The sequence below is a fragment of the Drosophila obscura genome, unplaced genomic scaffold (assembly GCF_018151105.1).
Source record: "Drosophila obscura isolate BZ-5 IFL unplaced genomic scaffold, ASM1815110v1 contig_30, whole genome shotgun sequence".
In the NCBI taxonomy this organism is placed as follows: domain Eukaryota; kingdom Metazoa; phylum Arthropoda; class Insecta; order Diptera; family Drosophilidae; genus Drosophila; species Drosophila obscura.
The window spans coordinates 1,349,527-1,362,301 of NW_024542818.1; the positions used below are offsets into that span (position 1 = coordinate 1,349,527).

The 12,775-nt window shown below is 44.4% G+C and overlaps 1 protein-coding gene across 3 annotated transcripts in view; it reads left to right on the forward strand.

The window, feature by feature from the left end:
* LOC111068805 overlaps positions 1-12,775 on the forward strand; it is a 63,347-nt gene that overhangs the window by 4,017 nt on the left and 46,555 nt on the right. For 2 of the 3 annotated variants that reach the window (XM_022358540.2, XM_022358537.2), the window contains exons 2-3: positions 9,114-9,926; positions 9,994-10,263. In XM_022358540.2, coding sequence (XP_022214232.2) covers positions 9,114-9,926; positions 9,994-10,263 — 1,083 coding nt within the window. Of the gene's footprint in view, positions 1-863; positions 922-9,113; positions 9,927-9,993; positions 10,264-12,775 lie in introns of those variants that run through there. The other variant, XM_022358539.2, reaches the window with a different exon arrangement.

A 12,775-nucleotide genomic window follows, 5' to 3' on the forward strand; every position in this document is an offset into this window, starting at 1 on the left:
GTTTTGGTGATTTCTTGGGCCCTCGCTCTGGACTGGCGCTGGAACCTCGAAAGTCCAACTCTGAATCTGAATCTGGCTCTTACCTTTAGGCCCCCATTGCCAGAGTACAGTGGAGTACAAACTTTGTATTGATAAATTGCCAGCCAACGATTTCCGTCGTGACCTGTGCGCGTTATGCAAAAAAAAAAACAAAACAACAACAACAAAAAATGCAACAAAATGTAAATAAATATTAAAAATAATACACAAAAATCAACCCAAAAGCCACCACGAGACGGTAGGGAGGGAGAGACACAGTGCCTTCCTTTTGTATGTGCCTTCCCCCTTTTTTTATGTGGATTTGCTGTTTTGTTCAGAGTGAAAAATGAAGTGAATCTCTGTCTCTTTCGTGAGCCTTTTGTTGTTGCAGACACAGCAGTGAAGAAGGGGGAGGAGGAGGAGGAATCGTAATACTCGTAATACTCGTAATAATAATAATAATAATTTAAACCGACAAATTTTTGAAAAGATTTTCCTTATTTATGAAAACAATAAACGCAACGCATTCGAAAAAGGGGACCCTCCATCCGCCAATTCTCCAGCAACTCCTGCATCTCTGTCTCTCTTTCGGATGTCGATGCATCGATGGATTGGCGGCACCACCACCGCCGGCAGTTTCCTGGCACGCATATAATTTGCATGTGCATCGGACGCTGCTGCTGCCCGCCGTTGCTGCATCTCGATCTTTGAGAAGGAGACGTCGGAGGAGTAGACGGCTGCCCCGCTGCATCGATCTTTAAGGAGGAGGCCATGGCTTATGTAATCTGGAAAATATTCATGAGGCAATACGCTCGTCGCCTCCACTACAATACGCAGCAGCAGCAGCAGCAGCAGTCGACATTGATCTGGCATTCGTCGTACGACTATGCGGCCATTCAGACGGTGGGTTTTTATTTGGTTGTTTCTGTTTCTGCAACGTACCACGTACCAATTGTGGGGGCACGTTTTCCCTTGCGCCCTTTTATTGATTTAAATTGAGTCATTTTTCTCCTCTGTTGGCCACAAAAGTAATTGTGGATTAATGTGGCCTAAAGCTTAAAGGCTTTACCTTTAAGTGAGCGCTCAAACAGATCCAACGGGGGGAATTCATATTTTTTGTTGTTGGGGGGCGTGAAAGTTGATTTGTGATTAAACGTTGCAGCATTCCACTCCGTTTCGTTAAGGGAAGGAAGTTTCAGATCCAAATTTGGGGAAAGTTTTGTGTTTGTTGGATTTTTGGGAACTTATTTCCAGGCAACAGGTTTTCCCCTTGAATGAAGTGTGGGGTGTATCTGACTCTAGAGATTTATGTAGAGTGCATTTCCTGTTGGTAAGGAGCAGGAAGGGACATCTAGTGATATTTGATCTATATTTGATGTTATAGAAGTTAAAAGTCGAAATTTCCGTTTTGTTTTGTGCTTTTGTCCATCATCGCTCTCCACCCATCAATCCAGCTCGGTTAGTTCATCTATGAAGAGAGCTGCACGCCACTTGCGACGCTTCGCTCTGAGCTCCTCTGCGGCCTTCGCCTCCTGTTGCCGCCGCGCTAGGAAGTCAGCCCATGGAATCTGAATATCGAACAGGCCGCGATGGGGCTGCAAGATCGGCAATGTTTTCCGTGGATCCGGAAAGTTGCGTATGACCGATGTGCCATCCAAAATTCGTCGCTTCCAGAAGGCCTTGACCAGCGGCAGCGGTGGCCGGTCTGTGCTGCTGTTCCTCAGTTGGAGGCCAAGGCGTGGCCCTCTGGCGACGGTCTGCGATGTGGCAAGGAGTACCTTGCGGATGGGCATTCCTCCGAATGAGCGACAGTTGTTTGTCATCCTCCGCGACTCGATTGAACGTTTTGATTAAAGTTTTCTTTTGCAACGAAAACTGCGAAAATTTAACCAAAAATAATATTTTCGTATATTATTTGTATATTTTCCTTTTTTGAGGTTTTAAGTTGTTCAGTTCGAATGAAATATGTATATTTTCTCTTTCAGGCATATTGATGTGTTAGAAATATGTGGAGCATGTGGAACAGTTTCTCAATTTATTTTGCTATGAAAAAAAAGGCTGCGACATGCAACAGCAACTAATGCAACAAAAGCACACGACGGCGACGACGGCGGCGACGAACGGCTTTTAAATCAAATCTCAAACCCAAAAAAAAAAGTTGTTAAATGCAGTTATGCAGCTATGAAACTCCCACAGGAGTTTAGAATAGAATGCCCTTCATAATTAGGGAATTTTGTGGAAGCAAATGGTGTATATGTTGACTGTGACTGGAGGGCATCGCTAGGATTTACACCTAAATATTTTTTTTTACTAAACCATGATTCATTTCTTGACATTATTCAAAATTTCCTCTTTCCATACCCATTCCCTGGTATTCCGTTGTACTTCCTATGCCACTTCCTTCCTTACTTTTGGGTCAAAAGATCAGATCGTTCGGATAACAGAAAAAACCCATTTGCCGATATCAGCTATGGATATCTATGGATATCTCTTCCCCAAGCTTATGAGGTCCAAAGGTTCAATGTTTCGGTCGTTTTTGCATGCCAGCAAAACTTTAAGATACATCCATCCATCTCGCAAAAAGCAAAACGCAGTCCGTAGATGAAGATGGAAATGGAAATGGAGACTGGGGACGGGGGACAAGTCAAAGACTCAAAGTCTCGAACGAAAATTCCCACGTCGTGCGTGAGTGCGCGCGGGAAAATATTAAACAGATTTTCCATGACTCTCTCTCTCTCTCTTTCTGTGTCTCTCTTTCCCGTCTCTTTTTTGTGACTCTCCAATGCATTTTCCTTCACATTTTCTTTGCTGTTTGATGGGTTTTTGGGGGGGTGGGTGGCAGTAAAAAATCGCTCTTCAACTGCATTTAACAGCTTTTTTTTTGGATTTGAGATTCGATTTAAAAGCCGTTCGTCGCCGCCGTCGTGTGCTTTTGTTGCATTTGTTGCTGTTGCATGTCGCAGGCTTTTTTTTTGCATGATTTCCAGAGCTACTACGGATAAATAAATAAATAAATAAATATGCATGTGCCACACAAAACAATGTGGAAAACCGAAAACGAAAACTGACGAGCGGATGCACACCACAATCCTCCAGACCATCCAAATGGCCAAGCAACCAGCTATTAGCCAAGTTAACAGGGAGCACCAGGCAGCGCAATTAGCCATCGATTCGGTTTTGGTTTGTTTTTTTTTTTTGTTTTTTTGTGGTTTATTGGCCATCGATTGCTCCTCCTCGTGTCCTCGCTCTCTGATGTCCGGGGCAACAAATGAGAGCCACTGATAAATATTATTAGCGGCACAAAACCAGCCACCAAAGGAGGCACCATCATGTGGATACCCAGAGGATCGGTGGCTCGTTGGCTGATGCTGCCACATTTGCCAGCATAATCGCAATTTATTTAAATGCGAAGCGATAGAGGGGCACCACCACGTACTAGTACCAGTAGTAGTCGCTGCCACTAAAGTTAGTTGGTCTACAATTAATATCGACATTTTAACACTTTACGTTGAATTATTGCATCTACTTCCCCGCAAGGTGGGGATGGGGGATTGTTATTATCAAAATGTATCTGAAATGCGGTGCAGCAGCAGACACTCATCCGACAGTCGTCCGTTGCCGCTCGTTTGGTGGTCCAAAAAGGTGCCAGGCTCCGACTCCGTCTCTATGCTGCAGGTCTCCCCATCAATGGACAACTTTTTACCCAAGTCTGCAACAGCAGCAGCAGCAGCAACAACAGTTGTTACAACTGCAACAACACTATCGACATTGGCTTTCAGTTTCATACCAAAATCTCGGGTATTTTTCCTTTGGTTATTTGCCGGCACTATCGCATTTCGTTAATGGGCGGGAAATGCAACTGTCAACGCAGTCGAATGTCAACAACTGGAGTACCCCTACCGATATATTCAGGTGATTGAATAACCAAAGATCTGTGCATCATGCAACCACAGGAATCACAGGAAACATTTCCTTATCAAGAGAAACACCAGCGAGAAACAAGTCTCATAAATGTCTTCCTTAAGTTTTCCTTCTCCCCATTTTATAGCTAAATCTAAGTCTCTGGCTATTCCCAAGGTCAAATTACAGTGTCTGTTATTTGCAATGGGAAGCCATGGGAATGCCTGTTAATTGTTACAACAATAGTGAGACTTGGAACTTGGAATTTCTATTACAAAGGTCAGGCGCTCGTTTATTTGTAGCCTATAATATCAGGGAATTCTTAAACATACTCGTACTTGTAGGAATTCCCATATCAGAGCGCCGTTCAGTGTGAACTTCCAAAAAGGAGCCTTCCAGTGCCGTTGGGGCGTTGCATTTTCCGTGTATTTAACAAAGAAAACTAACAGATTTAAAAGACCGAAGTTAATAGGAGAAACAGACATCAAATGAATCCGGGAAAACACCTCGAAGTATTTCTAACACATCACTATGCCCGTAAGCATATTTCAATCAAATAATTCAAAACCATTCAAAAAAATAACAAAATTAACAAAAAAAATTCCGAATTTTTCGTTGCAAAAAAAAACTTTAATCTTTAAACGTTCAATCGACTCGCGGAAGATGTCAAACAACTGCCGCTCATTCGGAGGAATGCCCATCCGCAAGGTACTCCTTGCCACATCGCAGACCGTCGCCAGAGGGCCACGCCTTGGCCTCCAACTGAGGAACAGCAGCACAGACCGGCCACCGCTGCCGCTGGTCAAGGCCTTCTGGAAGCGACAAATTTTGGATGGAACATCGGTGATACGCAACTTTCCGGATCCTCGGAAAATGTTGCCGATCTTGCAGCCGCATCGCGGCCTGTTCGATGTTCAGATTCGATGGGCTGAGTTCCGGGAGCGGCAGCAACAGGAGGCGAAGGCCGCAGAGGAGCTCAGAGCGAAGCGCCGCAAGTGGCGTGCCACTCTCTTCATGGATGACCTCAATGATATAGAGCCATAGACATTACTCCGTTATGACCTGCAACGGTTGACAGCGATGATGGACAAAAGCACAAAATAAAACGAAACTTTCGACTTGGAATACTGCGAGTATAAAAATAATAAAAATGAACATTTCAAATGAATATCCAATTCTTTTCAGTCTCTCCTTCAACTCCAATGAAGTATCAGTTTTTGATTAAAAAGTGTTTTCTCTACAAAAACTACGACTACATCTGTAAAATGTAATCGCTTTAATCGCTTTAGTAAATGAGAATTCATTTTTCTGTCTTGTTCAATTATAATTTCGTTTATGTTTTGCTGTTTTTTCCAACAGTCGTGTATGCAAATGGCTTTGCTCCCCGTGCCGCTGCTGCAAGTCCCCCTCAAAAACAAACAGTTTCTCTTTCGATGGATAGCCATAAGACTGGTACCTGGTCCATGGTGCATGGTCCATGGTCCATAGTCTGTGGTCCAGGGGTTAGGCCATGCCACCATCAAACCCATTAACGACACGCATTCACAGTCATTTTCAATTTCGTGGCTGGGCTGTCACTTAATTTGGGAGCAGTTGCAGCAGCCACCCACGCCACGCCATGCCACGCACAGACACACACACACACACACACACACATAGTTGAAGCCTTTTCTATGGTCTCACTCTCTCATAGAAGTCTCTGTGGCAAATGCAATTTTCACTACCTACGTGGACAGCGCCTCCCCCGCTGCTGAGCTTCAGACGGAGGTGCACTTGGTCTTGGAGTTGGGGCGGGGAATCTGGCGCCCCGTTATACTCGTACCGCCGTCTAACAAATTAGTTACTGACGCAATATTTCTGTGTGTATCTCTGTGGCCTGTCTTTCGACTCTGACTCTGACTCTGTCTCTGTGTCTTTTTCTGCTATCAAAATCACACGCAATAAATTTAATTTGCTTGGTGGGCAGCAAGCTACAGCAGATGCAGATGGAACTGGCACTGGCATTGGCACAGGTGTTGCTCCTCAGGTAATGCTTCTCCTCAGTTAATGCTGCTGCTTCTGCTTCTGCTGCTGCTACTCCCTGCCTGGCTGCCTAGAGATGGAGATGGAGGTGGTTGTCCAATTAATAAAAGAAAACGCAGTCATAATGTTTTGATTAACACAAATGTGACAAGAGATGCATAAAAATTAATTTCCAATCTTGTTTTCTGCCGCTTCTTCTGTGATTTACGAGTGGATTGAATGCGATGCGATGGGTTGTGGATTGGGGATTTGGATTGGGGATTGGGATGGGATGGTATGGGTTGCCCGATGGGGATGTGGGTCACTGCTGGTGTGGCGTTAGGTGAAACCGTAGATGCGTGAGAGACTGGTCTGCCCAGACGCCGAAGTGGTCCAAATCGGATTGCCCCAAGGTTGAGCTTTTTTGGTTTCGACCTTCCTTTAATGGCTTGTCGCTGGTTGCCGAACAACTAGTGCAACATTTTCGATTTCCTTTTAATGGCGCGGCCATAATTTGAACAGCGGGCTAGCAGCGACCGAAGACCGACGACCCACTGCCCAAGACTCCTCACGCACCAGCAGCCAAACGCCCCCAGGCGGCAGCAGAGACCAGATTGGAGGCAGACACCAGAGCCAGAGACCAGAGCCAGAGAGCAATTAATTGATGAGCAGTGTCCAGGCACTTGGTCAAGACTTTGGCATGACAGCAAATTGCATTTGCCCCGTGCGCTCTCTGCTGCTCCCTCCACACCCCCCACTCATCCCACACTGTTCATCGTCGTGTGGAGTGCGTGCCATTGCCATTGCCATTGCCATGGTCATTGGATCCAGTGGCAGACGACAGCAAGCACAGCAGCCAGCCAATCGTTGGAATGCGCCAAGCCAGAATCATGTACTACACTGCCAGAAAATAGAAGGGAAACTGAAAATGGAAACGAGATCATTTCAGAGAATGGTCTATGGGAATTTTTCATAAATGGATATGTTCTTGTATTTTTTGTTGTTTGTGTATTCCCACTGGAGAGCAGTAAATCGTTTGCGAGATTTGCACCTGACACGCATTACACACATTCTCACAGTTGCTCAATTTTCATTCCATTGCTCGCTCTCCCAGCAGTTCCTTCCATGTATCTCCGGTCTTTATATTTCTTTGAATAAATTGGAATATACATATATATGTATGTACCCCCCTTTTTTTTTTAATCTCCGCTTAAGACTGCTCTATGAATATTTCCCTTCAATTTTTGCCAGTGCATGCGCTCATGAAAGAGTGAAAATAATGAATGGGTTTCAATTTAATTCATAATTGCACTACTTTTTCATGAATGAGAACCAATTCAAATCTCAATCTGCATCCGGCATTGCGCCCTTCTTTTTCTCCCAGTGCATGCGGCGGCCCAAAAACGAAAATATTGATGATATATTTATGGGTATTTATTGGCGGTGGCACTTCAAAGTCGGCCGTCGCCTGAACAAATTGTGGAAATTTATAAGCGCTCTGGAAATCTTTTGGAAATCTCTGCGGGTCGTCGTCGACCACGACCACTGTGCGAGTATCTGTATCTGGGCATGGGCATGCGCATGCGCAGGCTTCCGCCCGAGGGCGACATCTGGCGGCTGGGGCTGAGGCTGTGGCCAAGACACCATCGAGGACTTGCAGGACTTGCAGAACTAGTAGTGTTGCAGACCGGAATTTAGTTGCTAGCGTGGCGTGGGCGTCGATAGGTGAGAAAACTGTGAAGCAGACCTAAAAAAAAAAATAAAAAACGCTGAAAAACTGAAATGGAAAATTCATTTGTTCGGTGCCGCACAATGTCGCATTGTCAGGGCAAAAATACTTTTGGTAAATACTACCAAAACAAATTTAACATGCCCCATGGCATTGTTGTGCCCCAACCGCAGAAGCAGTGTGTGCTATGGTCAAATTTTTGGGGGCACAAAGGCGACGCCCGCCCCGTCCACTTTCACTGCAAATTTGCGGCGTCTCTAAGTCTGTATGTGTGTGTGTGTGTGTGTGTATCTAAAAGAAAGTGAATTCTACTGTGCTACACTTGACCTATGACAATCGACAACTACAGCGACAACTGTGGCAGCAACAACATCAGCAGCCAGCCACCAGCCAACAGCCAACAGCAAACAGCAACTGCAACAGTAACGAACGTTTGACGTTTCATTTGATTGTCATGCAATGCAGTTGCCCCTGCCACTGCCACATGCCACATGCCCCATCCCATCCCTTTTGCGTCGAGTCGAGTCGAGTCTTGTCTTGTGGATCAATGCTGTCCCCAATTGATTTCTGTTTAACTTCTGAACATGCAACAAGGCGTAGCACAGTCCACCCCGTGGCTGCACTGTGTGGCAGCATTTCATGGGAAAGTGCAACGAAATTTGGAATAAAACATACGAATGGGGATAAACGGGGAGTTGGAAAGTCAAGGCCATGTCTCCGAAAATGAAAATAAACATTAAATTACGATCGAAAACAAAAAAAAGAATTTGTATTAGATAAGAAAAGATAAGCAGAAATAGATCTTACAATAAATTAATATTCATTTTGGGACCATTATTAACATGGGTTAAGGTTAGAAGAGTTCCTTTAAAAGTATAATCATATTTATTGGAAACTAGTGACAATATTTCGATTTTGAAATGTGTTGAATGTTGGCATGGGCATGGGCATGCTTTAGCTTATTCCCGGATTGTAGATCTTGTTTTGAGTTTTAAAACTTTAAATTTCAATGCACTTCCTTGTGATTTTCTTATCCATCTTTTGAAATTTATGAAATTCTAAGAATTTAATTCTAGATCTCATTTTGTTCGCTTTAATTTATTAATTTATACAATTCTCTGAGAACAGTATACCATTGATATTCTCCCCGACCCTCTGTTGCCCCACTGTCACTCCTCTATTGCCAACCCTCCTCTGTGTCGTTCGTCCGCGCCCCCTCTGCGTTGCCCTGGGCAACCGAATGAATTGTGTTTAATGCGGTGGCACGGGGGGCCGTGCCCCATTGCATGCGGTGCCGAAGCCCAAAGAACTTTGGCCCATTTGAAATGCGGCAATTGTGTATCTGGCAGATACACACACACACCCTACAGTTCCCGTACCTCACCCTTTTCTGGCACACTCTGAACTTCATTTCACACGTGTCTATAGCTATTTGTTTTTTATTCCGCTTCGATTCTATTTGCAGGCCGACGACACGAACATTGAGGCAGGGCCACCTTCGGTAGGAGGAGAAGCAGGGATCACCGAAAGCCCAAAATTAGCAGAAAAGGAGGAGAAGCAAAAGAAGGAGGAGGAGACAACGAAGGAACAGCAGTTGGGCGAGATCTTGGTGTTGAATGACACGCAAATCGATGTCCCAGTGGGACACACGAGCGTGCCCCAGGAGGAGGTAAGCACGGGAATGGCCAACGCAAGGAACGAGGCCAACAGGCCAGCGCCCATAGCCTGCAATGAGGAAGAGGACGCTGACATGGACGAGGAGGAGGAGGATCCGGATCCAGTGGTGGCAACAAATGCTAATTATGTGTGCTGTCAATACCCTGCAACAACGGAAACAACTGCAGCAACAAGCAGCAACAGCAACAGCAACAACGCTGTGGCAACTTTGAACCGCGGCACATCGCGGGTTCGCGAATATCTTAAGAAATGCAGGCAACGCTTAACGGGTCAGCAGCAGCAGCCACAGTCAAAGACAACTACTACTACCACCACGATAATAATGATCAGGAATGAAGCTGCAGCCACAGAGACAGCTACAGACACAGCCACAGCCACAGCGACAGCCACAGCGATAGATGTGGCAGAAGAGATGCAGGAGGAGGAGGAGGAGGAGGAGGAGGATTGTTGTTCAGATGATGCCTCCTCCACAGCGTATGCGGACACCCAACCCATTGACTGTAGTCTCAGGGCGCAGCAGCAGCAGGCGGTCCACAAAGTGGAAATGCATCCCATACCGCTGACTGGCGCTGGCGCTGTCGCTGTCGCTGACTTTGTTGAGGTACGCAAGCAGCCACAAGGAAGATTTGGGCGCCCTTTTTCTTACCCCCTTTTTTGCATCATTGCAGGCTGACGTCAAAGACAAGGAGACGGTGAGGCAGAACGAGGATATGGATGTGGATGTGGATGTGGACGGCATGCTGGCCCATCTGATTGACAGCCATCTGTCGCACATTTATCCCGTCTACTGGGCACGCACGCGTGCGATATTAATCCAGCAGGCACGTGAGCGGCTCGACTACTCCTTCGATGGCTGTTTGCAGCGCTTCGAGCAGCGTTTCCTATGCAAATTTGCACAAATTGCCACAACGCTGCGCGCCGCTCATCAAATTGGCGAGGTAAGTGGTCGTCATTGTCGTAAAGAATCTGCAGAGCAGCAGGACGGGGTCCTAGAGCAGAGAGTAATCTGTGTGGAAATCCGAGTAAAAGATATATCATTTACCAGCCAGCAGTTGCCAGCGGAATTAGCCGTTGAGGAGTAATTTTCTGCCATGGCAATGAAGTTCTTTAAATCGGAGTTAAATTTACTTTGATTTTGGGTTGGTTTTCCTTCTATAAATTGTTGGAATACTTAAGGGGAGCCCTTTAAGTAATCCCTTGAGGCCCTTGAGGCCATTTGCAAACATTTATTCTTGGAATGGGAAATGCTTTGAAAAACGGAATGAAAAGTCAAGTAAACCCCTAAAATTGTATCAGAATTGGCATGCATTGATCCCAAATTCCCTTCAGCTGCCCAAAATATCATTTGCCCGAATAATACATTTTTCTTTAATATTTAAGTTTAAAATATGCAAAAGAACATTCAAAGGCTAGAACAAACCCCAATTAATATCTTTCATAAGTAATATCTTTCACTGGCATATAATTTCGTCATTATACTGCAATCAATAAACTGCATCAATATCCATCCCACTTCTACATTTCCAATGTGACTGGTAACAGCAATGCCGCTGTAACAGCTAACAGCCTCTGTTAAAATAGGTCGAAATTAACTGCAGCGCTTGCTAACGTCGCTGTCTTTTCTGCACTCTCGGGTTTTTATGCCATTTACTCGTCTCTCTCTCTATCTCGTAACTTAACATAATCAACAACAGTTGAGAGTTTATACAGTGGGGAGCAAAAGTGAGTACATACTCAGTATCACCGACTTTCGTCGCCCATAACAGCTAAACGCATAAAGCAAAGCAAACCAAATATTTTTCATATATCAATTACTTTATTCTTAGAAAATAGGTAATAACAACAAAAACAGATGGGAAGCTTACATTGAGAGAAAAATAGAAAACCAAAACAACTCGCATGTACTCAGTTTTGAACTTTTTACAAACATCTAAGAAAATCAATTAAACTTAATATTTTGTCCATAGACCCTTATGAGAAATGACATTATAATACGCTTTGGCATACCCTACCAAGTCCAATAATGTCTTCGGAATACGATTCCATTCCATCTGTACACGGCCCCAGGGTCGCCTAATTAGATGGGGCTGATTCGTACTGCCCTAGCCGTCGTTTCACGATTGACCATAGGTTTTCAATCGGTTGGGTCGGGCTTTGAGCTGGCCACCCATCAACTTAAAACTTTGATTCCCTAGCCATTCGACAATTTTCGCTGTGTGCTTCGGATCCCCATCTTGTTGAAAAGTAATTTATGCTTCGGAATAGGCACATTTTTCAAGAATGGAGATGGGCTAAATTGTAAATAGTCCTCTTTTCGCATGATCCCATCTATTTTTTTTAGAGGACCAACGTTCCACCATGTAAAACATCCCATACCATGATATTGCCGCAGCCACGTTTCACAGTTTGCTTAACATGGTCTTGCAGTTTTTCTCCGGGCCTACGCCAACAATACTGCTTTCCATCCGATTGATAACGGTTGAATTTTGACCCATCAGACCAGATTACGCGTTTCCAGTCATCCTTCGTCCAATTTTTATGCTCCCTTGCAAATTTCAACCTTGCTTTGACATTTTTTTCCGACAATGCTGGTTTTTTTTTTCTTAACGGCTGCAATGTACCAAGTTGTGAAGCGCTCTTCTGGCTGTCGAGCGACTAACATTTTTGTTTATTGCCATAGAAGCATCTTTTGGTGTTAGTAACTTATTTTTCCTCATTTCCGAAATCATAAGTCTAGCTTCTGGTCTGTTACTCTAGGGCGGCCTTGGCTTGCTGTTTGGGGACAACATTACGCCTCTTTTGCACTCTGATCACCACCATTGACTAATTCCATGCTTTTTAACAATAGTACGTGTCGAACAGCCACTATTAGTAAGACACACAACACTATTTTCAATTTCAAGAATAGTTTTCTCATTTTCAGGCACAAAGTGTAAAAAAATTTAGTAAATTCAATAAATCTGCACCGCTTTTAAGAGCACGTCAAATTAAAGTATGTATGACAAGAACACAAAAAGAAGGATTTAACTCTAAATCTCAAGCTTTTTGCTGATAAAAAACTTGAGAGCGCGAAAAAAAGTGCAATAGACGAAAAGTTCAAAACTGAGTACTGCGGTTGTTTTGGTTTTTATTTCTCTCAATGTAAGCTCCCATCTGTTTTTGTTGTTATTACCTATTTTCTAAGAATAAAGTAATTGATATATGAAAAATATTTGGTTTGCTTTGCTTTATGCGTTTAGCTGTTATGGGCGACGAAAGTCGGTGATACTGAGTATGTACTCACTTTTGCTCCCCACTGTACGTAAAAACGTTTTTATAGACTGTTAAGTTTACAGCGGCGCAGCAGCAACGCGCTGCCGCTGCCGCTGCCTGGCTCCAACGCTCGCTCCATCTGCGGTCTGGCGGAGCTCAGTTAAACTTGATTTTGATTTTGAGACGCGCAGTCGTGTG